The sequence below is a fragment of the Miscanthus floridulus genome, chromosome 2, assembly GCF_019320115.1.
Source record: "Miscanthus floridulus cultivar M001 chromosome 2, ASM1932011v1, whole genome shotgun sequence".
NCBI classification, from domain to species: Eukaryota; Viridiplantae; Streptophyta; class Magnoliopsida; order Poales; family Poaceae; genus Miscanthus; species Miscanthus floridulus.
In genome coordinates, this window is record NC_089581.1 from 7,110,137 (window position 1) to 7,135,806 (window position 25,670).

General features: G+C 44.3%; 2 protein-coding genes, 1 long non-coding RNA gene and 1 pseudogene across 5 annotated transcripts; 1 reads left to right on the forward strand and 3 right to left on the reverse strand.

Annotated features, from left to right (window-relative positions):
• Window positions 1–881: 881 nt before the first annotated feature.
• On the forward strand, window positions 882–10,632 carry LOC136536034 (uncharacterized; annotated as a pseudogene).
• LOC136537796 (uncharacterized) lies at window positions 5,426–7,038 on the reverse strand. 3 transcript variants are annotated; one of them, XR_010779143.1, is made up of 4 exons: window positions 6,904–7,038; window positions 6,588–6,808; window positions 5,629–5,727; window positions 5,426–5,551 (listed from the first exon to the last, which is right to left on the reverse strand). It is a non-coding gene; the product is annotated as an uncharacterized lncRNA (long non-coding RNA). The 3 variants fall into 3 exon arrangements; XR_010779142.1 differs by having other exon boundaries at window positions 5,434–5,727; XR_010779144.1 differs by lacking the exons at window positions 5,426–5,551; window positions 5,629–5,727 and adding an exon at window positions 6,214–6,252.
• A 5,414-nt stretch (window positions 10,633–16,046) lies between the features above and the next one.
• Window positions 16,047–17,534, reverse strand: LOC136516091 (germin-like protein 3-7). Its single transcript, XM_066509492.1, has 2 exons — window positions 17,184–17,534; window positions 16,047–17,025 (listed from the first exon to the last, which is right to left on the reverse strand). The coding sequence occupies exons 1-2, from the start codon at window positions 17,307–17,309 to the stop codon at window positions 16,312–16,314; spliced, it is 840 nt and encodes a 279-aa protein (XP_066365589.1). The 5' UTR covers window positions 17,310–17,534; the 3' UTR covers window positions 16,047–16,311.
• A 131-nt stretch (window positions 17,535–17,665) lies between these two features.
• LOC136516082 (exocyst complex component EXO84B-like) lies at window positions 17,666–24,531 on the reverse strand. Its single transcript, XM_066509485.1, has 7 exons — window positions 24,076–24,531; window positions 22,725–22,822; window positions 21,230–22,268; window positions 20,288–20,800; window positions 19,973–20,161; window positions 19,727–19,860; window positions 17,666–18,169 (listed from the first exon to the last, which is right to left on the reverse strand). The coding sequence occupies exons 1-7, from the start codon at window positions 24,265–24,267 to the stop codon at window positions 18,001–18,003; spliced, it is 2,334 nt and encodes a 777-aa protein (XP_066365582.1). The 5' UTR covers window positions 24,268–24,531; the 3' UTR covers window positions 17,666–18,000.
• Between the last annotated feature and the right edge of the window lie 1,139 nt (window positions 24,532–25,670).

Here is a 25,670-nt window from a genome sequence, read left to right on the forward strand (position 1 = left end):
ATTACATAGGTTGCAAGTTAGCAAATCTAGCAAATCTAGTTAGGAATATAGATAATTTAGTAATTAACTTAAATTTCTTGTTTTAGAATATTTAGCAAATCAAGTTAGCAAATTTAATTACATAGTTAGCAAGTTAGATGCTTATTTTTTTAGTTATATTATATACTTAGGAATATAATTAGGGACTTAGTTACCTATTGATTTAGTTAGCTAGTTAGTAAGTGTAGTTACCAAATCTCTTATCTTGTTATAGAGATAGTTAGATAGTTAGATACTTATTTGTTTAGGTCGATAGTTAGGTAATTTAGTTAGCAAATGTAGTTAGATATTATGGTTAGTTATCTTATAATAATATACCCGTAATAACTTGGTTGATGTGCATACCAACTAGATGGACAACGTAGTCACCCTATATCATGGAGGAAGTGTGGAGGAAGATGAGTTTGGTAATGTCAGTTTTGTTGGAATGCAAAGAGTGCCAGTGATATTCGATGATCGGCCATTGTTTTGTGAGTTGTTTAGTAGGGCCCATGATGAGCTTAAATGCAATTCAAATGAAGATGCCATCTTAGTTGAGGGGGTACTTCACCATGGCAGGTTAGGGACATTTTTGAGGCGGTTGGTCCCAATTGCATCAGAGGCACAATGGGACAAATATGTCAAAACTGTCATGAAGAATGAGTTTCAATGTTTGAATTTGGTTGTGCGGAAGTTGTCCAATGATCCCACCCCTCATGGGTATTCACCCCCAAATGTCCATTCACCCCCTCATGGGTTGTCGCCACCACCAGAGAATCTGGCACCCTATGAGCCTCTGTTACCCAACCGTGAGGTGGATGTGGAAGATGCGGTTGTGGTGCTCGATGCTCAATCCGCCCCCAATGAGGTTGGTGTATGTCCTAGTGTCCGTGCAGAATGTGGGATTGATGATATTGTAGGTGCCCCTCAGGAGATCCCTTTGACCCAGAATCATCCTAGTAAGTGATTTAGTAACACTTTGGCTCTCCTTATTCTTTGTTCGTTCCATTACTTTATCTTAGTGGTATCCATATTTGTGCTTTAATTGCAGGAGACAATCCTGAAAATGATGGTTGTGCTCCTGTTCCTCCATCAAACAACGTGGACCCAGGGTTTATGGCCTCTAACAGTGTAGATGTTGATATTGCGGATGATGAGGAGCCTTATGGCACAGCAAGGGCTGTTGATTCGGATGATGACCGCCCAGTTGTAGCTTTGAGCGAACAAGAAATGGAGCTCATCAGACGTTTGTGTCTTGATCGTGATCCACTGGTTCATGAATTCAGCGACCTTAGTCATTCTCAACATGCTTATGGAGAAGGAAGAGATGACGAACTGCTAGAGGCTCTAGAGGCCGATGGCAGCATGGAAATTCAGTTGGGCATGGTGTTTATGGACTTGCCCACCTTAAGAAGGTGGCTACAGGAATATTCTGTGAGACGTAAGAGACCATTCAAGGTGAGGCACTCCCATGTGGAGCACCATTACACGGTGGTGTGCGAGATGGCAGATTGCAATTGGAGGGTCTGTGCTCGCAAACAGAAGGCCATAGGGAAATTCAAGATCACCTAAATTGTAGGTCCACACACTTGCGCCCAGACAGATCTAAAATAGAAGCATAGACAGTTGACCTCTACCCTCATTGCTAGAAAGTTATACACAACTTTGAAGGGTCAGCACAACTTGAAGGTCAGGACAATTATGGAGATGAGTAAGGAGATATTTAAGTATGACATAAAGTATGGGAAAGCATGGAGGGCAAAGCAACGGGCCTGGAAGATGATATATGGGGACTGGGAGGAGGGGTACGAGCAATTGCCTTCATTGTTCAATGCAATGAAAGCAGCAAATCCAGGCATGCATTACGAGTATATCCCAAAGCCGAATGAATGGAAGGACGGGAGGCAAATATTCTTTCGTGCATTCTGGTGCTTTCCCCAGTGCGTCGAGGCCTTCAGGCATTGTCGTCCAGTGTTATCCATTGATGGTACTTTCCTGCTTGGCAAGTACATGGGCACACTTTTGGTAGCTATTTCCTGTGACGCAGACAACACATTGGTTCCTTTGGCTTTCGCTTTGGTGGAGAGGGAGAACAAAGATAGCTGGGGATGGTTCTTGCGGCTTGTTAGGATCCATGTGGTTGGCCCTCATAGGGAGGTAGGTGTCATATCTGATAGACACCAAGGCATACTCAGTGCCGTACAGGAGCATATTCCGGGGTATGCACCTTTGCACCACTGTTGGTGCACTCGACACCTTGTCGAGAATTTACTTCGGAAGGATGGTACAAAGGACAACTTTCCTCTATTCGAGGAGGTTGCTCGCATGCTTGAGGTGCCGTTCTTAGAGCAGAAGTTGGAGCAGCTGAAAACGGCAACAAACGCAGAAGGTAGGCAGTGGCTGACAGGATTGATGAGAGAACCTGAGAAATGGACAAGAGCCTACGACGATGGTGGATGGAGGTACGAGTTTCAGACTAGCAACATGGCGGAGTCATTTAATAGTGTACTGAAGGGTATACGTGCCATGCCCGTCAATGCCATTGTATCATTCACCTTTTATAGGCTTGTTGCATGGTTTAACGATAGACACGCTCAAGTAATGGCACTACAGAGTAATAATCAGAAATGGGCACCTAAACCTAATAAGCATCTCGACAAGGCAAAGGAAAGGGCTTTCACACATGACGTCGATTGCTTTGACCACAGCACCGGCAAGTATCAGGTCACAGAAAGGGGTGGTACAATGTCTGATGGTGAGGTCCGGCCATCAAGGAGTTATATTGTGGTACTTAGTAATTTCTCATGCCGATGTGGGAAGACCAGGTAGTACCACTTCCCTTGCTCTCATTATGTTGTAGCATCTCAGCATCGCAACTTTGCCTACGAGACTCAGATACCGTCGGAGTTCAGTGTTGACAGCCTTGTACAGACTTGGTCTCCCCGTTTCGAGCCTTTCCTGGACAAGGGTCAGTGGCCAGCTTACACTAGGCCGAAATACATTGCGGATCTAGTACCCATTGGGACAAACGTGGAACCCGGAAGAGGACGAGGCACAAGATGGTCATGGACCAGGTTTTCGGTAGAACGAGGCGAGGGAGAGCAACCCCCTTTCTTACTGGCCCTGAGCAGAACCAATGTGGCAAATGTGGTAGACTTGGGCATAATTCACGTACATGCCATTGGCAGCTTAGTCAGGTGTAAATAACTAATGTTTCACATGCATGTTCACTAGTACCAAAAAGTTATTTATTTGTACATTTAAAACTTATCTATACTTTGTCTTAATATTTTGTAGGATGGAGCCGTTCCACCTGCCGGAGCCGTACTACGAGGAGAACCACCGAGGATGACTCACCGCGGAGGGGTAGGTAACGACTTTACTTCTGTATGTTATTTTTCCTCTGCACATGTACTTGTGTTCACGAATTAATATAATAATTTCTATTCTTTGCAGGAACTGAACCCTCTTCGTCCTCATTCCTACGATAAGTTCGAGGACATGCGGTATGATGGCAGGTACACTCCTCTCCTTGAGAGGGCTGGCCTTGACGTTGTATCGTTCCAGGTTCGCCGTGGGTTGCCTGCCTTCAACCCCGCGGCGATCTCAGCTCTAGTTGATAGGTACCAAAACTATGAACAGATTCACTTCCATTTATATTTTCGGTTCCCGATGTGCATATAACCTTAGTACTTCTTTCTTGTTTTGTAGATGGAGGCTAGAAACGCACAGCTTCCACCTACCTTGCAGAGAGATGACCGTTACTCTTCAGGACACGTAGAAGTTCCTAGGTGTCCGTATAAGTGGTCGCCCAGTTATCGGCCCCTGCGCTGCTGCTGGTTGGAGAGGTAGAGTGGAGGCCTTCCTTGGAAGAGAGCTTCCTCCAGAGACACCTGGTGCTCGCTCCTCTGGAGTACTCATTAGTTGGCTGAGGCAGAACTTTGGTCAGTGTCCTGATCATGCAGACGAGCAGACAGTTACCTACTACTGCAGGGCATGGATCATGCATCTTTTTGGTTGTGTCATGTTCCTCGACGCGACGGGAGACACCGTGTCATGGATGTACCTGCCTTGTCTTACTGATTGGGACACGACGGGGGGCTATAGCTGGGGTTCCGCAGTGCTGGGGTACTTGTACCGACAGCTTTGCGAGGCTTGCCGCCAGATTTCGGCGAACTCTTCATTAGGAGGATGTGTTTACCTGCTTCAGCTTTGGATGTGGTCTCGTTTACCGGTCGGTCGTCCCCAAGTTGGTGCACCTCGTCCCTGGTTCGAGGTGCATGGCCTTCGACGTCGGCCGACATACGCCTACCTTTGGGACCAGGTTAAGGGTCCCTTCGCCCGGAGTAAACGCGCATACATCGAGTTCGCGAACGAGCTCGACGCACTCACGCCAGGGCTGGTGAGTTAGCTGCATTTCACATACTAATTTGTTTTCCAGATGTAAGCACTACCTGACTGAAGAATCCAATGCAGGTGACTTGGGAGCCGTACGAGGATGAACAGTACGACCACATTGGGTTCAGCATCATGTGCAAGATGGACGAAGACCTGTACCTGATGAGGTGTCCGTTGATCTGTTTCTATGCGGTTGAGTTCCACCTGCCACACCGGGTTGCACGCCAGTTTGGGTTGAGGCAGGAGTGGCCCGTGGAACCGTTCTCGACGTCAATAGACTTGCACAAGTAAGCGTCTTTGAACTTTATTAAGTAATCAAGAATTCAATCTGCTACAATAGAACTTAAAATTGCCACTGAAACTAAACTGCTATTACTCATACTGATTGCGATGTTACTTGGTTACTTGGTTAACCTGTTTGATCAAATAAGAGGATTGATAGGCACAAAAGAGGAACACACTGACTGAAAGTGGTATGAAATAGGACTATAGGAGCATGTCAGTTTAGATATGAATAAACTGTGTGCACAGTCCAGCATGCATATGTTTTAAAGGTAGTCTAGAAATGAACACATCCAAGTCTACTGGAACTAGTTGTCACTAGTTGTCAAGAGAAAGATTATACAACTCTGTCATTTAGTTCAGCCAGTTCAATGTTACCCAATAAGCTAAATTGCCGGTTTAGCAAGTTAGCATACACAGTGCTCATGACAGTTAGCATACCCTGTACCCTATAGTTCAGCCTAATGACAGCATATAAGAATGCTAAAATAGTACCTTAAAAGCATCAATTTACATATACAGTCTCATTGGACAAGTATGACGTCCATGCCATGATTAGCATTGGGCTTAATCTGCAAACAGAATAAGATGTAACACCAGCTAAGTGAAAAATAAAACAGAATAAGCCTTGTCTGAAAACAGAATACAAAGAACAAAGGAATATGTGAGGTACCCTAATAAGCTCAAGCACAGTTTTTATTTGCTCCATTTAGCTCGGTCGATCAGATGCATCTTGGAAAATTGCCATCTGCAGCATCGTGCGAGAGATGCAAGTACGCAGCACCCTCATTTACCCTCTGCCACTTCCTTGTCGAATAGCATTGTCTTTTGCACCAAATGTAGTTGGCTGCAACTGTAGTTATGGTTTCCTTCATGTAACACAAGGATGATAGCAAATGATTAAACACTTTGAAAAGAGGGGCATTCAACCTTAATTCCTCCAAGGTTCATTGTGTCATCCGCCCTTCCCTGTACAATATAGTACCCACCTACTGTCCTCTGGATTATATCTCCATGTCGTCTGAGTTGCTATAACACAATTGGAAAGTAAAGATTATTCACCCGTTTGTTTTATAACTTATACCTTCTAATAGAATGTCACTGCATTCAGTACTCCAATTTTGTACAGCAAACAATTATACACGTGAACAATGCAGATATTGTATATGTTCTGTGAAAGAAAATTCATGACAGACTATAGCATATACTAGATAGCCAAGCAGTGACATATCCACACAGTTTATGTAATAAAATCAAATAGGAAACACTTACTAAATAAATATACAAACGAGAAGATATGCAAGTCCATACCCTTCCTTTATAAATGGGCATTCCATCAAAGTAAACCTTGTCATGATCAGCATTGAGAAGCCGATCACTAGCACCAAAATACAAAGTAAACCTTGTCCTTCTACCAGCTTGTGATGAAGATGGATACATTCTGATAGGTGCCACTCACCTAATTTTGGTCCAGTCAAGCCCTTCAGCACAGTTCCTAGCTTTCCATGACTTTACCAAGCTAGGCACACTTCCTAATACAGTCACACCAGCATCCTACAAAATATTTTGGAGGAATGCATTGCTCAGCATAAAAGGACTTCATCATAAAACACTGAAGAAAAATGATTTTTCAAGCATGTCAAGTGTTTTCTTTAAAGATTATAATAGTGCGTCAAGGTTTGAGATTGGGTGGTTATTCAGCAGAGGTATGCTAGAGCTATCAACAAACAAATGTGAAGTAAGATGTGTCCATGCTATGTGCAAGGTGACTAATGGAACATAACTTACTGAAGCTCAAAACTTACAGAACTACAATATATGCAAGTGGCAAGGGTGGATCCTTTTGTCAGCTGAAAAGCAGATGATGGTGCACGTTATGCCAAACACACCTGTACAAATTTGCAGAAATCGCGTCCAAGTGGAGATCCATGATATAAAGCCAAAGTTGCCCCATTTAGAAAGCATGAGTATATGATTATTGGTCCCATAACCCAGCCCAGATTAGTCGGCCAGCAACCTATGTCACATGGACGAACATCCAAATGCGCCCAGGTATCAGATGCACATCTTATGGGAGAAAGTTGTGTCCACGGTATTGCTTTTGGCTCCCCTTCACAAGAAAAAAATGGAACAGAAATTAACAAATGTGAACCTCAAATATAGGGCAAGCAGAAATGGGAAAAGGAAGAGGGTTCTAGGACATACCAGTTGTTCCTGAAGAAAATAGTATATTAGTTAGTGCATCCACAGATTGATAAACTGGAGAATAAGAAGACGACCTGCAAATCCAATAGATATATGTACCTTATATGAAGAAATTGCCTTTCTTTTGCAATGAAGCCATGAAGATATATATAAAGCTGTCCAACTAATCTAAGCAGATGGTTTCATAGGACTAGATCTTATTTAACTGCAAACTGTAAAAATTACATATTAGGTACAAAACTGTACAATAAATAACAAACTCTCATTTTTTTAAATGAACAGAATAATTTTACCAGAGCATGAATTTGAACTAACTGATCAGTCGTACCTGTAAAGTGGAACTTTCTTCCCTCCTCTAACAATGAAATCCTGACAACATTGATAAATAATCTAAATTGTCGATACTTATGAGTATTCTTTTTGTCTACATAGCTAGTAATTCCTGCTTGCAGCTGCAACACTGCATAAGGTCTTGAACAACATTAACTGATACCTCCCCGATTTAGATTGTGCTGCATCCACCTTTTAGGGAGAAAAGAGGAGCGAGGGGGTTGGGGGGAAGGGTTCTCATGTCTTTGTCCACTTTCCAAGGTAGCAGCTCAAAAACACTGGAAACAACAAGCACATTTGATTATGCAAGCACCTTGGATGTCTGATGTTTGAGAAGATAACGGAGTACCATGCTGAAAAACTGCTCTTGCAATATGGTGAATCATCCAAAGCACTGGATAACTAGTTTATAACCTTATATCTGGATTAGATGGGTGAGAGATTTCAAGACTGCAGTATGTGAAAAGTATTTTGGATTAGGTACCCTAAAGTATTGACAGGGAAAGTGGCATGCATTAGCCACTCTATGGACACTGTACAGGTTTGGAGTTCAGGTATCCATTTTATTGAAGACACTAAAACTTAACATTTAAAGTAACTGCAGGAGTGTAATGCTTTTGTTTTTATGAATCATGATTAACGCCAAATCCCTGTTCTCCAGATGCACCTGCCATTTTATCATATGTCAATGTAATAGGAGCAACCTTTGTGATTAGCAGTCTGCCTTTTTCGTTGACTATCCAGAGAGGCAGGAGCCAGGAAGTTAGGCAAGATGGTACCAAGGCCACACAGGCTAGTAGAGAGTATAGTGCCTGAGCATCAGACATATCTTTTTCTTTAAACAATTACCAGTTGATTCACATGCACGACGGACTCGCAAGTGTGCCACTATCACACACTTATGAATAGATCGCTGAAAGAACTTGCATTTGTGTAACTCCTGCTCACCAGGATTTTAAGCCTGATGGGTGGAGTTGTACCTTCGTGTCTCCACCATCACACAAGAGGCGGTTCCTGAGCATTAGGCATATTGTCTGTAGACTGTTTGAGAAGTATTGAACATTCGACAATCTGCCAACACCTAAGAACTTTGTGTGATTCAGAACTTTCTTCCAAACTTATTTCTGTTCTTGGCCTGAGTATGCACTAAAAGTTAAATAGTATTCACAAATGTAGTCAATCTCTCATTATCTCTTGCTGTTCAGACCAGTCCAAGTTAAATCAGTGATGGTGTAAATAATTAAAAAATAGTACTGAAGAAAATTACCTCAAGTCCCTTAGTCCATGGAAAATTTGTACTACTCCACTTTTTATCACCAGATCCTTCAGTGTAGTTAATATCGATAACCTATGAAATAAATATATATATAATCTGGAATGATGTAGCGTATATTTGCAACATAAATAAAGGTATTTGAGTTACATCTCCACTAACTTGAATTTCATTTATGGCACCCTACAGGATCGATCGTCGGAAACAAAAGAAGGAGACGGACTTTGAGACCTTGCACCGTGACTACATCGACCACTGGGATCACTTTCATGAGAACTTGTATGAGAATGACTGGCCCCACGCGAATGAGAACTTCAGAGCGTACCTATCTTGGTACAACCAGGCAACAAGGACCAAACTGAAGGTGCAATGGACCCAAACAGACTATGCCGACATTGAGTCCTCCGACGACGAACAAACGTCTTACGACCTTGCGACGAGGGCCGGGACACAGGTGGAGCCTGCGCCGATCCTGGACTGAGTGGTAATGTCCTCTACCTGCTACATATTATGTTCGGGCTACTTATCTGCAAACAAATTTATAAAATGTCACTTAATGCAAGCTGGATTAGCATGCACACATGATTTACCTGATAGTTAGCTAATTTTGATCAAGTGTTCAATTTATGTACACCTCCATTGTTTGCTCTGCACTGTTAGGGTTGCCTGAGCTATCCCCGTCCCTGCAGCAATCTTTCCAAAAAATTATATCTGATTATGAGATCAAAAGAAAAACACCACTCATATTTCTTTATCTTTTTATGAATCAGATCTGATTATGAGATCAAAAGAACCATGTCTCTTCTATCATTGGCTATTGGATCTATGCATAAATTTTCAGTTTAGCAGAATGATACAGTGCTGTTTAGTAGTATGCCAAGCCAAACCACTCATATTTTCAGTTTCTTTCAGCTCTAACATGTTCCACCTAATCGACACAGCCAAGCCAAATATATATAAAAAAAACAATCTGAGCTGCTGCTGTGATTTCAATGCTAGCTGCTGTCATGCACATTTTTGTTCTCTGTTAGTGTGAACGAGCAGGACCTTGCTGTGGGTGCTCGTGGCTGGCAGCTAGCCTCTCTCCCTCCTGTTGTGCCCTGTGCCCGAGTGGCCGAGTGTTATTATTTGAACTACCTCTGTTTTTTAAGATCTGAGTACTCCGATTAGCACTGGACCGTCTCAAGGTTATATGTGAACTCAAGCTATGTGAGAATGTCTCAGCGGAAACACTTGCTGTTCATCTGGCAATGACGGTGGGGTTGTAGGATGCTTAACTCTCCACATATATATAGTTCAGAAGTTCGACTATACATTTAGTAGTGTTTTGGGATGGCAGTGAGCATTATTTGAATTAGTTTGGTGATGACTATATCATTTATCTTAGCATTTACATTATATATAGTTCTTTCAGCTATACTTCGTGCAGTCCTGATCCTGATTTACATTATTTGAATTAGTTTTGTGATGACTATATCATTTATCTTAGCATTTCGCTTTTTCGTTTCTTCTCAGTTTGCATTTTCAACTAGTAATTTCAATATCAAAATTTCAGTAACATTCTAATTTTAGATTTTATGCGCATTAATATTTGTTTTTTCCCAGGGCAACGCGCTGAAGCAATCTGTGATTAAGATCGAACGGTTTCCAAGGACAGACGTGGACGAGCACACACTAAACAGCTTTCTTGGAGTAAGTCGACACTAGCCCTCTTGTTGTTTTATGCTTAAGTAAGTTGTTGGAGCTAGTGGCTTACTACTTAATATCTTTGCATCTTTGCATGACAGAGGCTAGCATGTAGGCTGCGTCGTGCTGCAGCTCGTTGTGGTTGTGGTACTAGCGCTGCGATGGACACACCTGTCGGCCTCGGCTCTTCTTCTCATGGAGGTACTAGTGCTGCGACTGTGGACACTTTCCAAGGAGACGGAGACGAGGACGACGTGGAAGGCGACGAGGAGGCCAAGGAGCGTGGTCATGATGAGCTTGGTGAGTCCCAGCTCCAGGACGCTCCTTCGACTCAGCCTACGCCGGTTGCAGGAACGAGAAGACGCCGTCCGCCTTGCACGTACACTCCAGGCACCGACGCCCTTGGCCACAAGGGCAAGGGTAAGACTAGGAGACAGTGACGATGACTTGTAGATTAACACTATGGTAACAACTGTCTATGCGATGTCACAGACTATTTGGGTTGCATGGACTTTGCTTATTTTGCATGTGTGGAGAATTGAAAAGTATGTAGTAACTTTTCTATAACTATTTAGGACTGTATGGACATTGTGTACTATTTGGACTATGCATGACATGTTATGTTGATTGTGATGTTCGATGTGGTTGTATTGTGGTCTTTGGACGATTAGATTTTTGGATTATATAATGATTTCTCTGCTTGTAACCGTGGGTGGTCCTAAAACAATGAAAACTTTTACGATTTTTTTTGTGAATCATTAATTATACTACACTGCTATAAAGGCACAACAACGTATATAGTCCAATCGTATCGTATAGACGCTTTGCAGATGAAATCCAGGCTTTTCAGTAACAGTGAACGAATCTAAGCTTTTTAGACAATAGTACACCTATAGGTACAACGGCATGCAAGGAAGCACAACTCCACTCCATCTCTACCATCCATCTTATTACTGTTTGATCCAACGGTTGAGACAAAGAGGCACACGGATCGCTGACATGGCACATTGAGAGGCCTCCATTCCTCCTCTCAACCAATAAATAACCCCTCTCTCCCTCTCATTCAAACACACAACAAGAAGAAAGAGCACTCCTCAGCATTTTCTCCCGTTGCAGTACCAATGTCTGGAGGGTCGTCCAGAGGGAGAGGAAAGGGGAAGGGAACTGCCTGGGGATGGGAGGGTCCTCTTGGTCTAGATTTCTTTGAGGAAGCTCTTTATGAGAGGTTCCCAGTTGAGAGCAAAAGTGATTTCACCAAAGAGGCACCACTGAGAGGACACGATGAAAGGAAAGAAGCGTGGCCAAAATGCATGCATGGTGAGGACTACCTAGTCCAGATGTTCACCGAGGGAATAGATGGAGGCCGACGTTTCTTCAAATACCCACGAGCATGGGTAATTGCTATTAATATTTGTTTCTTCTATATGTTCCGCTTCTATACAACTTACATGGCATATTTACTGCAGTCTTCCTTATCCGAAGAAAACTGTAGGTTCACTAGGTGGGTTGATCCTCGACCTATTTATCCGCATGTGGAGTACATCTACTACCTGCAGGACCGTATCTTTGATCTTGAAAGGGAAATTAGCAGTGGCTACAAGGACGATGAACAGGAAGAGGACAACAATGGTGCCAGTTCACAGGAGGCACTCTACAATGATCCATATTGCACCTGCCCTAATCATAAGAACAAGGGTCCTCCGCCGCCGCCACCACCACCAACAATGGGAGGATACTTTGGAGAAGGTGCAACACAATTTGCTATGTGGCCACACTACTAGGACAAACCAATATTTTTAACGGGCCACATCCACGTGTTTGTTTTTTTCCTTTAATCATCTAAGACATGTTAGGGTTAGTCGAAGAAAATATGTACCCTTGTTTAGCACATGTTCTCACATGTCATTTTATGTGCATTGTTTGCTTCAATTACCTAAGGCATGTTAGATTTAGTCCGGGACCTCTGTAACCTAGTTTGGTACATGTTATCACATGCTATTTCATGTATTTTTTTGAACTACGCAGGAGAGCTGCGCGTCATTTCATTAAGGTAGAAGAAAAAAAACGGGTTTGGGTAGCCCCTACCCAGTTACAAAACACACACCAACACATCAGCAGCCATTATACTTAGGCTGACAAAACACACACCAACACATCAGCAGCCATTATACTCAGGCTGCGCCATAATCGGGAAGAGGTGACCAAACAGAGAGCACTAGCTCTTGGAGCTTGGAAGCCCCAGCCATGCACCATAGGCGGCCCTCAGTGTTTATAGCCCTAAGAACCTCCTGAGTGTTCGGCCTGGCCTTTTCAAATACACAATCATTCCTGTGTTTCCAAATCTCCCAAGCGACCAGGATTATCAGAGAATTAAGGCCCTTACGCATCTCTTTTGGTACAGCCAAGAATGTTTTCCTCCACCATCCAAAGAAACGGGTCTCGGGAGATTCAGGAGCTAGGTGTATCAGACCCAGGTGTTGGAAGATCAGCACCCAAACCTGGTGGGAGAACACACAGCCAACCAGTAAGTGGTGGATTGTCTCCGGAGCTTGGTCACAAAGGGGGCAAGCCTCCGGATGAGGCAGACCTCACTTAGCCAGGCGATCAGCGGTCCAACACTTGTTGTGAAACACTAACCAAATGAAGAATTTGCAACGTGAAGGAGCCCAGCTTTTCCAAATCCTCCTCCAAGGCCCAATTCTGACAGAACCCTCAAAGAAGGCAGCATATGCCGATTTACTGTTATAGGACCCCGATTGACTTAACTTCCATTTGTATTGATCTGGAGTATCTTGCTGCAAGACAATATTCTCCACAATATCCCAGATCTGAAGGTACTCATACATGACCTGAACTGTACGCGCTCCCTTGATGTCACCCACCCAGCGATTATTTTGGAGCGCTTGAGCAACAGTCCTTCTTTTGGTCAATCTTTTAGGGACCGTGTTGAACAGATTGGGAGCAATTTCATCCAAAGTATGACCATCCAGCCAGCGATCTGTCTAGAACAAGATTTTCTCCCCATTACCAACTATTGCATCCACAGCAACATTAAAAAGGGCCTGAGTGTTTCTGGAAATTTGTACTGGGAGACCAGCCCATGGCCTAGAAGGGTCTGTCTTTTGTGCCCAAAGCCAGCGGGCCCTTAATGCGCAGCCAAGCAGTTCCAGGTTAATAATTCCAAGTCCTCCATATTCCAGAGGCCTCTGCACCTTTTCCCATGCTACCAAGCAATTACCACCATTGGCCTGTTCCTGTCCTTTCCACAAGAAGCCCCTTCTTTTTTTGTCTATAGCCTTGAAAACCCATTTTGGAAGATTCATGGCTATCATATGATAAATGGGAGCAGCGGCAATATGATAGCCAATTTTGCGTTTGAGCCACAATATTTCATGTATTGTGTGTGTTGAATTAGGTAATCCACTACTTCGTTACCTTTTATTTGCAGTACCTGAGCTCATTTCACTACCTATGCAATATTAAACTCAATATTATGACAGCAAATAATGAAACCAACGAATACTATGAAAGGTCTAGTAATAGAGCACACTAATTAACATAACAACATTTGAAGTACATGACGACAAACTAAAAGTGCATTACATGACAACACAATGCAAAGTACAAGGTTCAACAACATTGTTCGTGAATATACCATACATCTAGCAAGTTATGAAGACTACTGAGTGCAACGAGACCACTTTCCCTTCCTCTGGGCATCGGGATTGTCCTCCATCGCTGCCTTCGCTCGCTGCGCACGCTCAAGCTTCCTCTCCCTCTCCTCCCTGTGCGAAGCAACACGCCTCCTTTCCTCCTCTTCCTTGTGCTCCTTTTCTAGAGCCTCCTCTCTGCGTCTCTTCTCCATCATCTCCTTGTCCTCTGCCTCCCACCGTAACAGTTCTACATCCATTCCTTGTCTTCCGGCTTGATCTCAGTGTTGATCCACTGCTCAAAATCGCATAGCGGTGGAGGGGTCTGCAACAAATGCAAATGTTACAAAACAAATAAATCATGCAAAACTTCATTTGACACAAAATAAATATTAAACAACATTAATTTCTCACCATCTTGTTAATGCGGCGCTGACAAAGTGTAGGCTCAAACGCAAAATTGGCACACATCCAATACCTCTGCCTATACGTGTCCTCTTCATTGGACTTGGCTACCTTGCAAGGATTGCCGCAAAAGCACATGGGAACTGGAACACCACTAGGCATAGGCAACGGGTCGAAGGCATTTCCAGTCATCCGGCCATAACTACAATTAAAACAAATTTGTTCTAAGAACCGAAAGCAATGAACATTAAACCCTAAACCTAGGGTTTTTCTATTTGTTGCACATAAATAAAAACATAATATAAAACGTTGAGAAGAGATTACCTTTGCTTACTAGCTTTACCACGTCTTGGCATCCTACCGTTACATAATACAAAATATAAAAATCACTTCAAACATTAGGTAATGTATCTAGGGTTGCAAAATAGACGTAATATATACCAAATCAATACGTAAAATTAGATAAGGGGATAGAGGATACCTTGCTCGCGAAGATGTATGGATCAAATTCAAGTATCCAAGGTCAAATTCTTCGATTCAATAGATTGGGCGGGTTAGGGAGAGGAAGAAACCTAGAGGGGGAGGAAGAAATGAGAGCAGCGTCGGCAAGAAGCTTGGCCTCGGGGTGTAAATTCATGCTCGGCGCCAGGTATCTAGGCGCCAAGCTCGGCACCAAGATCTGTGGCGCCGAGATCGACGCCTAGATCTGTGGCGCTGAGCTCGGCGCCTAGATCTGTGGCGCCGACCTCGGCGCCATGTGTTATGGCGCCGACCTCGGCGCCATGTGTTATGGCGCCGAGTTGTTCGCCACGTGAACGCCACCTTGGCTGCCATGCTGTGGACGGCCAGGCATATCGGCGTCAAGATCTGTGGCGCTGAGACGTGTTACCTCGGCGCCAGTACTAATGGCGCCGACCCCCAGGGTCCAAAGATGAGTTTAAGTCTCTCAGGGGGCCAAATGTAAATTTTGTTCGAAAAAAGGGTCGAATAGTAAAAATTTAGGGAGGCTCGACAACAACTTGGTCGTCGCGCGCGCGCATCATGGCTCTTGCCGTTAGCATCCACGCGCACGGCGGTGAGGTGGGCGAGAGCTGCTATCTCGTCAGAATGATCCTCCGCTCGCGACGCGTCTCCTGAGTTTAGCTAGACAGATCGTTGGCGCCATCAAGGTGGTGCTCTGCGCGCGATTTGGAATCCATGGCCGTCGAGGAGCTCGTCGTCAGCTGGCTCAAAGCGCACGCCACTAGGACTCTAGGAGGGGGTCGGGCTGCGGCATCAGACCCCCCTGCCGAGCGGGAAGCAAGCGGAGATGAAGAGGAGAGGCGATCACACGAGGAAGGCTGCGAAGGTGGACGCGATGGAATGGAAGAGGCGGTCGTGGCCGACGCCGCCGTGTCTAGGGAAGTGGGCGCGGTAATGGCGAGCGCTGCGGCCGGCGACTCCGGCAAGAAAGACTGGAGTCCGGAGGTTCAACGTACAGGTAGTCGTCTACAGATATGGTCTCTTCGCCTTATAGAATCCTGGTCTCATTTAGGTACTCCTCCTAAAATTTACTCCATATCCCATCAAATGTATGATACATGTATGGAGTATTAAATATAGACTAAAAAATAATTAATTGCACAGTTTGTGACTAATTTACGAGACGAATCTTTTAAGCCTAATTAATTCATGATTTGACAAGGTGGTGCTACAGTAACACATGTGCTAATGACATATTAATTAGACTTAATAAATTCGTCTCGCGGATTACTGACGGATTCTGTAATTTGTTTTTTATTAGCATCCGAACAACTCATGTGACACCCCCACATAACATCCGATGTGACACCCTAAAACCCTACCTTTGAATTTAAACAAGGCCTTATATACGTTTACCTTGTCTTAGTGGCTCAACCATGCAGTGTTTATGAGCTTTATTATTGATCAAATCAAAGTATATTTAATAATGCGAAACAACATTATGTACTAAACAAATTGTATGGAACAACGAAGAATCTAGCGAGCAGCTCCGGCCATGTAACCGGTCACCCTCACCATGCACGCATGGCCGCGCGCGCGCTATCATCCTTTGCGGAACTTGGACTTGAGGAGCTTGATGGTGTCGGCGTCCACCTGGAAGCTCTTGGCCAAGACGGCGTCGGGGATCTCCGGCTCGGCCCCGAACAGGGACTGCGCGGCGAGCACGACGCCGGGCAGCTGGCTGTTGAAGACGGTCATGGCGCGCGCGGCGCCGGTGCCGACGTTGTACTGGAAGTGCATCATCCCGCGCGGGATGACGAAGCTCTCCCCGGCCCGAACCACCTTGGAGTAGAACTTCCCTTCCGTGCTGACGAAGCCGACCAGCATCTCGCCGGCCTCCACGTGTACCAGCTCCGCGGACCGCGGGTGCGTGTGCAGCGGGTTCACGCCGCCGGGGGCCAGGTCCACGCGGTTGATGGACAGTCCCAGCGTGTTGAGCCCCGGGAACGCCTCCACGTTGCCCGGCGTCACTCCCGCGCCATTTGGGTTGTCCGTGCTCGCGCCGCTCGCGTGCGCCGCGAAGAAGAAGTCGTCCGACACCACCGACGACGTCGGCTTGCACGGGAAGCCCGGGTAGGTGGTGGAGTACGACGCGTTGTGATCGCCCGGCGCCGCGGCCACGCAGAAGTCCTGCACTGGGTCCGGGTCGGCGCGGCAGGTGGTGGCGACCAGCGTCGCCGACAGCAGGAGGAGGAGGAGGAGCGACGACGACGATGGCTTCGACATGGCTCTGGATTGGAGCACCGTGCTCGTGCTCTGCTGGTGACACGATCGATGTATTAGTACAGATGTGTGTGGCCGTGTGGGTGATCGTGCAGAGCTTTGATTGGCGTTTTAGAGGTATGCTGCTATGGCTATATAAAGCGAAGCAATTGTATGTGTGGTGCGTTAGTGCGTACGTGAAGAGGACGTACATTACAAACGTCCAAGGAGTTGAAGGGTTCAAAGGCTGCTGCTGCCCAGTGGAGTCCTGGGTGACTTTGTGAGGGAGATGTCCACAAGTCGTCTACGATATTTCCTTGCACTGTCATGGTCGCCATTGTCAACTTGTAGTAGGTGCCTTGGCGATCGTCAAGATACTCTAGGTTCAGTGCTTTCAGATCCTAGCGTAGTAGCGTTCCGTTAAGTTGCAACGGGTCAGTTGATCCTGGCCGTCGGATCGTGACCCCGAGTGCTCCATGACGACGGGTTATCGGCAATCATCGATCGCCAGCGATGACGGACGGGATACGGCATGAGGTGCAAGTTATGTGGTTTGGTGGTGACCTGGTCAGCCATGAACCCATGAAAGAGGCATGAGAATTGACAAGTCTCGTCTCCCATGTCCCATCCTATGGCAGATGAACCAACCCCAAGCGCGTGGTTACGTTCCATAACAACCAGAGTGAAAGACCAGTAAAAGTCGGCGGCAGTCGGCGGCCGCGCAGCAGCTAGCACATTACACACAGCACACCTTTGGCCATTGGGCTTTGGCTTCCCTGCCTCTGACTGGGACTAAGCCCAAGCAGCGCGGGCATCCAAAGCATGCCTACAGCTACCAGAAGGAAAAGGAATACCGATGCGTCGACCGGCCCAAAGTCTCAGAACAAATCAACAAAACCAGCTTCAAGAATTTTCTTAGCCTATGCATACACATATATACCAGCACAAACACATCCAAAACAAAGTTCTACAGTATCGATACAAAAACTTTGCACGTCTAACCTGCACCTGCACACTGCACGCTGCGCACTAGGAGCTGCCGATAGATCTAGCTGACGACACGGACTGTGCTGACACGGAGGCTGTGGGGCTGCTCACCTCCCTCTCCCTGTCCCCATTGGCGAATCGTGGCTTCCCGCTGATCCTACTGATACTCTCCTGGGCAATGTCGATGAACCAGTCGTCGCTTGGAAGGACCCTGCAGACATTAATTGAGCACATTAGTTTCAACTTCAAGGTTACCGTGCGTCCGTGCCCTCACAAGCAGGTATATGGGACCTTACAACGCAATACTGCATAGCTTCTACCGAGAGCAGCAGCAGCAGCAACAGCAACAACAACAACAACAACAACAACAAAGCCTTTAAGTCCCAAACAAGTTGGGGTAGGCTAGAGTTGAAACCCATCAGAAGCAATCAAGGTTCAGGCACGTGAATAGCTGTCTTCCAAGCACTCCTATCTAAGGCTAAGTCTTTGGGTATATTCCATCCTTTCAAGTCTCCTTTTATTGCCTCTACCCAAGTCAACTTCGGTCTTCCTCTGCCTCTCTTCACGTTACTGTCCTGGCTTAGGATTCCGCTACGCACCGGTGCATCTGGAGGTCTCCGTTGCACATGTCCAAACCATCTCAACCGGTGTTGGACAAGCTTTTCTTCAATTGGCGCTACCCCTAATCTCTCACGTATATCATCATTCCGAACTCGATCCTTTCTTGTATGACCGCAAATCCAACGCAACATACGCATTTCCGCGACACTTAGCTGTTGAACATGTCGTCTTTTCGTAGGCCAACATTCTGCACCATACAACATAGCAGGTCTAATCGCCGTCCTATAAAACTTGCCTTTTAGCTTCTGTGGTACCCTTTTGTCGCATAGGACACCAGACGCTTGCCGCCACTTCATCCACCCTGCTTTGATTCTATGGCTAACATCTTCATCAATATCCCCGTCCCTCTGTAGCATTGATCCTAAATATCGAAAGGTATCCTTCCTAGGCACTACTTGACCTTCCAAACTAACATCTTCCTCCTCCCGAGTAGTAGTGCCGAAATCACATCTCATATACTCAGTTTTAGTTCTACTGAGTCTAAAACCTTTGGACTCCAAAGTCTCCCGCCATAACTCCAGTTTCTGGTTCACTCCTGTCCGGCTTTCATCAACTAGCACTACATCGTCCGCGAAAAGCATACACCAAGGGATGTCCCCTTGTATGTCCCTTGTGACCTCATCCATCACTAAAGCAAATAAATAAGGGCTCAAAGCTGACCCTTGATGTAGTCCTATCCTAATCGGGAAGTCATCCGTGTCTCCATCACTTGTTCGAACTCTAGTCACAACATTGTTGTACATGTCCTTAATGAGCCCGACGTACTTCGTTGGGACTTTATGTTTGTCCAAAGCCCACCACATAACATTCCTTGGTATTTTATCATAAGCCTTCTCCAAGTCAATAAAAACCATGTGTAGGTCCTTCTTCTTCTCCCTATACCGCTCCATAACTTGTCTTACTAAGAAAATAGCTTCCATGGTTGACCTTCCGGGCATGAAACCAAATTGGTTCATAGAGACCCGCGTTATTGCTCTCAAGCGATGCTCGATAACTCTTTCCCATAGCTTCATAGTATGGCTCATCAACTTAATTCCCCGGTAATTCGTACAACTTTGAAAGCTTCTACCGAGAGCAGCCAATGAAATAATTTATTGAGCACGACAAGGATGAAACTGATGTGATGAACCAAGAAAAACACTGATACCTATCAGGGTCCATCCCCGTAGCAGAAAATGCTCTCATCGCTCTATCAATGATGCCCAATATGACTTGATGCACATGCCGAGATAAGAAACGCCCTTGCCCAAAAAGGATGACAAATTGCATATCCAGGTAGAACTGAAAAGGAATGTAAAGTAAAAGGGAATGTTAGCTGTCAGGCAAAGGTCTGGGAGGTTTTGCAAACTGAAATGGAGAAGAAACACACACGAGAAGTTAAAAGGGAGATTACCTGCTGAAGTCCAAGTGGACCCAGAGCCCTTGGTCCGTCTTCAATCTCTTCCCAAAAGGTCTGGTCGTCTGAGAGCCAAAGCATGACTGTCTCCGTAAGTCTCATCATAAGCAGCGTAGAAAACCTTTCCCTACCAACAAAAATGTCTGCTGCAACACTTGCCATCTTATTTAATTTTGCATACAATTCCTGCAATGAACTACAGGTGAGATGATGCAGAAGACGAGAGTTTCTTGGGAAATTTTGGAAGGAGCAACATGCGACAAATCAATTTCCATGACTTGTCATCACATGGCAAAAAAAATATGGAAATACCTGGAAAATCGGCGATGGAACCCATTCTGGATCTTCAACAGTATTATCCATATTGATGTACATTTCTGCGCTCAGATGAGTGTCACCTTCTTCTGTGAATATAAGATCTAGAGCATGCTGTCTGCAGAAACTATCTCTAAGTTTGTCTACCATGCGGTGGAGCTTCCTTTTCCATTCTCGCTGCTCTGCCGCACGATTTTGTTTTTCAGGACCTCTTCTACGCAAGCTATCCATGCTGACCGGGTTCATAGAGTACAGCTTCATTGCTGCTCTCGGTAGCAACTCTTCAGCTAGTAAAGATGCATTAGCTAACAAAGCTAACTGTTGCTCCTCTGTCTCTGCCATTCTAACAATCTTATTCCCTAAACCTTCCAAGTTAACTTCATCATCCACTGACCCTGGTAGAGCACTTATGAGCAAGTTTACATACGAGTTGAATATTTCCAGAAGCCCATCCATCGCCGAACCACCTAGTTGTAAGCTAACCAGTGGTCCAACATCATCAAAGAAATCCTGCATTTCAAAGTTACATTGAAATATAATAAGCAAATAAATGTATTGAGTCTCAGAGTAAAATGGAAATAAACCATACATGTTGCATAAAAAATGTACAAAGACTAATTAATAGTATGTCTACAAAAAAAAAAATGGCATCTGCATCTTGAAGTCCGCACCTCACATAGTTAAAGTTAATGGGGTAAAGAAAAAAGGAAACCTATAAGTTTCAAAACAGTCGATACTCCTTCCTTTTTTGTATATATGATGTTAGGACAAGCTAGTTAGTTAAAATATGCATCATACGGAGAGCGTAATAACAGAGAGGCTGCAATTATTTTCTTCTTAATTCGATGATACGCAGCTCTTGCGTGTTTGAGAAAAGAGAGGCTGCAATTACAACTGTTGGAAACATTTTTTTTCATCTGCTCAAGCACTGAACATTACCTGAACCATTGAATTGAAACGGTGAGCACTGCTTGAGAGCTTCGGCTGGAGTGTCAGATTACCAGCAGATGATCTAGCCAATGGACGTAGACCAGTTGGATAGGTGAGTACCCAGTCATCAGCTGCAGCTAAAGCAGCAGTACTCTCTTCAATTCTCCTCAAATTGGAATCTAATGCTTGCTCAACTGAGGGTCTGAATTGCTTCATCAGAACTGATGTAAGTGATAGACCACGAGCTTCCAGCAAGTCTGAATAACCAATTGCTATCTTAACACATTCCGCAGCAGCTCTTAAGCCCCCACCAGCAGCACAAGAGGCTAAAGCATGCCTCTTTACAAGCAGCGAAAATGACATTGCCTGCTTAGTAGCCCAAGTAACTAGTTCAGACGTGTATGCTGGTTCGTCACCAAAGACCTCGGCTGAGTCGTTGAGAGCCTGAGCTATAACAGGAAAAATTTGTTGCGCAAGAGAAGCAGTGTATTCCCCGCCATATGATGTGCTAGATGGTTGTATTGTTTGCATGTTTAATTGAAGTCTTTGATTGTGTGCACTGAGCAACAAACTATGAGCACGAGGTCCATCACCAAGTCTCTTGAGAGCAGAAGCTGCAGCTCGAAGTTCAACGCCACAAATAGAAGACTGGCATGCAGCTTCAGCTAGCTGATCAGCCAACTTCTGACGATTTTCAGATATAGCCCTCTTTAAAGCCAGAATGTCAGCCGTAGTTAGAGTTCCCTTCTGTTTGGCATCAGCAGCAATCCGTTCTGCTTCATCCAAGGCATCCAGTGCTTCATCCATTCTTCTTTCGGCTAGCAGAACATCAAGCATGTCAGGGAAATCCGTGGACCATTTCCATATTTCTGATGGCTCCTGATCTTCAACACTGTATATGTCGTGTTCAGCAGAACCTTCAGGCCCTGTGGTCAACGAATCTATCTGAACCCCTTCGGACAGACCATGGATTAAAGCTGACTGTGTACTTAGCAAATTTCTAACTGATAATAGCTCCCCTTCAAGGTCTGATATCTCCTTTGATGTTCTGTACCAGGAGACTAGTTTCATAAATGTATTCCAAATTCATGAATTGGGCAGTGGAAAGGAAGAGTACATGAAGCAAATTAAAATAGAAACTATGTGGAAAACATGGTATCTCATAAATATATAACTGACAATTTTGCACGACAATAAACTTCATGATATGTAAAGATGGCAACAATATCTGGTTCTGAAGATGAAATGATAATTAGTTGATGGCCTTTTGTTATCAATTATTTGGTGGTGGTACTTGACAAATAGTAATTCAAATCACCAAGAAAAATTATCAATGGAGAAGTTGGAACATCCATGTTCCGAAGGTGGAAAAGAAATAAATAGGCAACAGATAGCCTGTAGTATCATATATAAAAATGCCATCCAGAACATTTCTAAGCAATTTATTGGAAACTCCCACCAGTACAAATTTCATGTAGGTTGAAATGGACCACTGTGTTCTCACTTGATGAATGCAGCATAATTTGCGTAAACACTTCTGCGCATCTCTTCAGCAGAAGCCTTCTTTAGATCTTGCAGGTAGGAACACAGGTGCCTTATTTCCTGTTATAAATTTTGAACGTTAACCCTGTTTCAGTTTTCCAAGATTTTTTTTAGATTTTTAACACAGTCATAGTTAAAGAAAAATGCTTCAAAAATACAAAGCAGAAAGAAAACACCAGAGTTCAAATGCATGAGCTTGCACAAAAAGTCATGTGGACTCTACAATCACAAGAGTAAGAAGATCCTAAGCTAAAATATATTGCTAACTTAACCTAATTTAGTATATAATATAACACAGCTTATGTAGGGAACTATGTGTGCATTATGCCTACAAAAAATAGGCTCTTGTCCCTGAATGCGGTGCATGTGAAGCTCCAACAAGAACTCGTAGTATAGCAATTGCATTCCCTAATAGGGATGAGAACCAGTACAAATTTCTACAGATGGTTGTGCTTCTGCTTTCAGGAAATGCCGGAAACTTGACCAGGAAACAAAAAGCTACAGCTTTTTTTTTTTTGAAACAAACGGCAGGAGCTCTGCCTCTCAATTAAGGAAAAAAGCTACAACATTGTGTGCAGTTAAAAGCATTAGGTTTCCAAAATTCAAGATTGTTGATTGACCTAGTGATAGACTGATAGTTGATCCCGCTCATTGATAAAATGTGACAAGACATCACTACTACCAAATGAATCAACTGAACTTAGCATGCAAATCTCCACTTATTGAATGTTTCATAGTCACGTAAGAACTATCCAATACACACAGAAAAAGGGATGTTGAAAAAAATAAATAAATAAATAAACTTCTCAGAGCAACCTTTTGAGTATTGACACCAAGGGAAACAGAAGCCTAGAACTAGGACTATGTGTCTCTCAGAATGCACTTCCTAGGATTCTAGGAAGAAATTTGATAAAAAATACTCTTAAAATGCTACAGGGTTCAAAGTTTCGTTTGTTTGTTTTTCCCTTTAACAAAAGAAGGTTTCACTTGAGCATATATGTGATCAATTTCACTGACAGGGCCACCACAATTCCGCTCGAGTTTTCATTTAAGATTTAGATTAGACAGAGGTATAATCAGAAACACTAACAAAACTACATGCCCACATATGGAAGCCAAAAATAGCATCTCTACACACTCTGCTCCAGTGCTCTGTTTCCTCCATGCTCCAGCAAAAAGGCGCAACACCAAAAATCCATCATCGAAACTAATTCCAGTCTACGCGGTGCAATAGTAACTTTGTTAGAAATTTTGCATATGTAACCCTTCCGCCACCACTGGAGGCAAATTTCCGGGGCGGCCGAGTTCCTCACCTTCTCCTCCATGGCGCGGCACTTGGACTGCACGTAGGCGTCGGGGTCGAAGTTGTCGGTCTTGAATATCTTGAGCTTGTCCGCGAGCTGCACCCCGCCGTCGCTGCCTCCAGCGCCGACCGCCGCGTTCACCGGGAACACTCCGGAGTGGCCGGCGGGCCGCGACCTCGACGACTTGGCGGCGGACGCCATCGGGCCGAGAGAGAAACCCTACCCGCAGGCCGCAGGCGGAGAGCCCAGGCGTGCTCCCCTCCCCTCCCCACCCCGCCTCCGTTCGGGAGATCCAGAAGCTTCTCGAAGTGGATTTCTCGCTTGGCTGGTTGCTCAACTCGGGCTCTCAGACATTTCCGTGCCTCGATTGGCGTGAGCGGAGAATTTCAGGAGGGAAGGAACGTAAGAGAGGAGACTCGTGTTGGACGGTTGCCAAAGGTGGAAAGGTTGCCAGTTATTACTAGCTGTTCTGTTCATCAAATTATTTTGAGAATTTTTTTATTGCCAGAGGGAAAGACAGAGAGGGGCACAGCAATTACGCTGAAAGTTACGAGACAGTTGGGTGGGGGCCTCACAGTTGTAGGGGTTGATTATTCAAGGAAAAGTATCTGCGCTAGTTAAGCCCAGATACTCTTTTAGAATATAGCTACTTTTATTTTTACATCGTTTAAAGTTCATCTTAGAATATGGTCGTATATGGATCGTTAGAGATAATAATATAAAATTATTAAAAATAACTCTCCACATATCTTATAGAAGTTTATTATAGCTGAATTCTTTAATTATTGCGGCTTTTATAAAAGTTTATTAGAAGATACGGATAGAACCTGAGCTACTTCTGATTTTCCTAGGTTACATCGTTTAAAGTTCATCTTAGAATATGGTCGTATAATCATTAGAGATAATAATATAAAATTATTAAAAATAACTCTCCACATGTCTTATAGAAGTTTATTATAGCTGGATTCTTTAATTATTGCGGCTTTTCTAAAAGTTTATTAGAAGATACCGATAGAACCTGAGCTACTTCTAATTTTCCTAGGTGCCTTTGAACGCGTTTCAAAACTACACGTCCACCTCCCATCTATCCATGTTGGGGCACTGCTACAGTGCTACTCAGTCCGCATCGGCACGTATGTTTAATTTGTGGGACATGCATGTTTAATTTGGCAAAGTGCTGCCACCCGTATATGTAGCGGGACAAGATAAACGAAGGACAATTTAAAAAGAAATAAACTAGCTATATTATAGGACAAATGGAGCAAATACTTCCTTGAACCGGATACTTGACATTCGCTTTGGATAAGCAAGTTGTCTTAGCTTCTTTTTTCCTATATAAAGTCACTCTTAGTTCAAATTTTGTGAGAGTTTCAAGCTCGTTAAATAACATGTCATGTAGGATTGTTCCATTCATCAATCTAAACCTCTAAAAATGATGTGACACTTTTGAAAAAACGCATATCGAAACACCCCAATGAAAATAGCCTAACACATCAACTAAATTGGTATGATGATTATAACTGGATACTCCCATCTACAATAATTCGTAGAGCTTTCCCTTCAAAAAATAATTCGTAGAGCTAGAGTTAGGAATGTTTAGGTGA

Coding starts and splice junctions, on each gene's coding strand:
- LOC136516091 (XM_066509492.1), bottom strand. CDS start 17,309: ATGGCGACCATGACAGTGCAAGGAAATATCGTAGACGACTTGTGGACA. Junction 17,026..17,183: donor ACTCCTTGGACGTTTGTAAT/GTACGTCCTCTT, acceptor TGTCACCAGCAG/AGCACGAGCACGGTGCTCCA.
- LOC136516082 (XM_066509485.1), bottom strand. CDS start 24,267: ATGGCGTCCGCCGCCAAGTCGTCGAGGTCGCGGCCCGCCGGCCACTCC. Junction 22,823..24,075: donor GCCGCGCCATGGAGGAGAAG/GTGAGGAACTCG, acceptor AATTTATAACAG/GAAATAAGGCACCTGTGTTC. Junction 18,170..19,726: donor ACGGGGATGGACCCTGATAG/GTATCAGTGTTT, acceptor TAATGTCTGCAG/GGTCCTTCCAAGCGACGACT.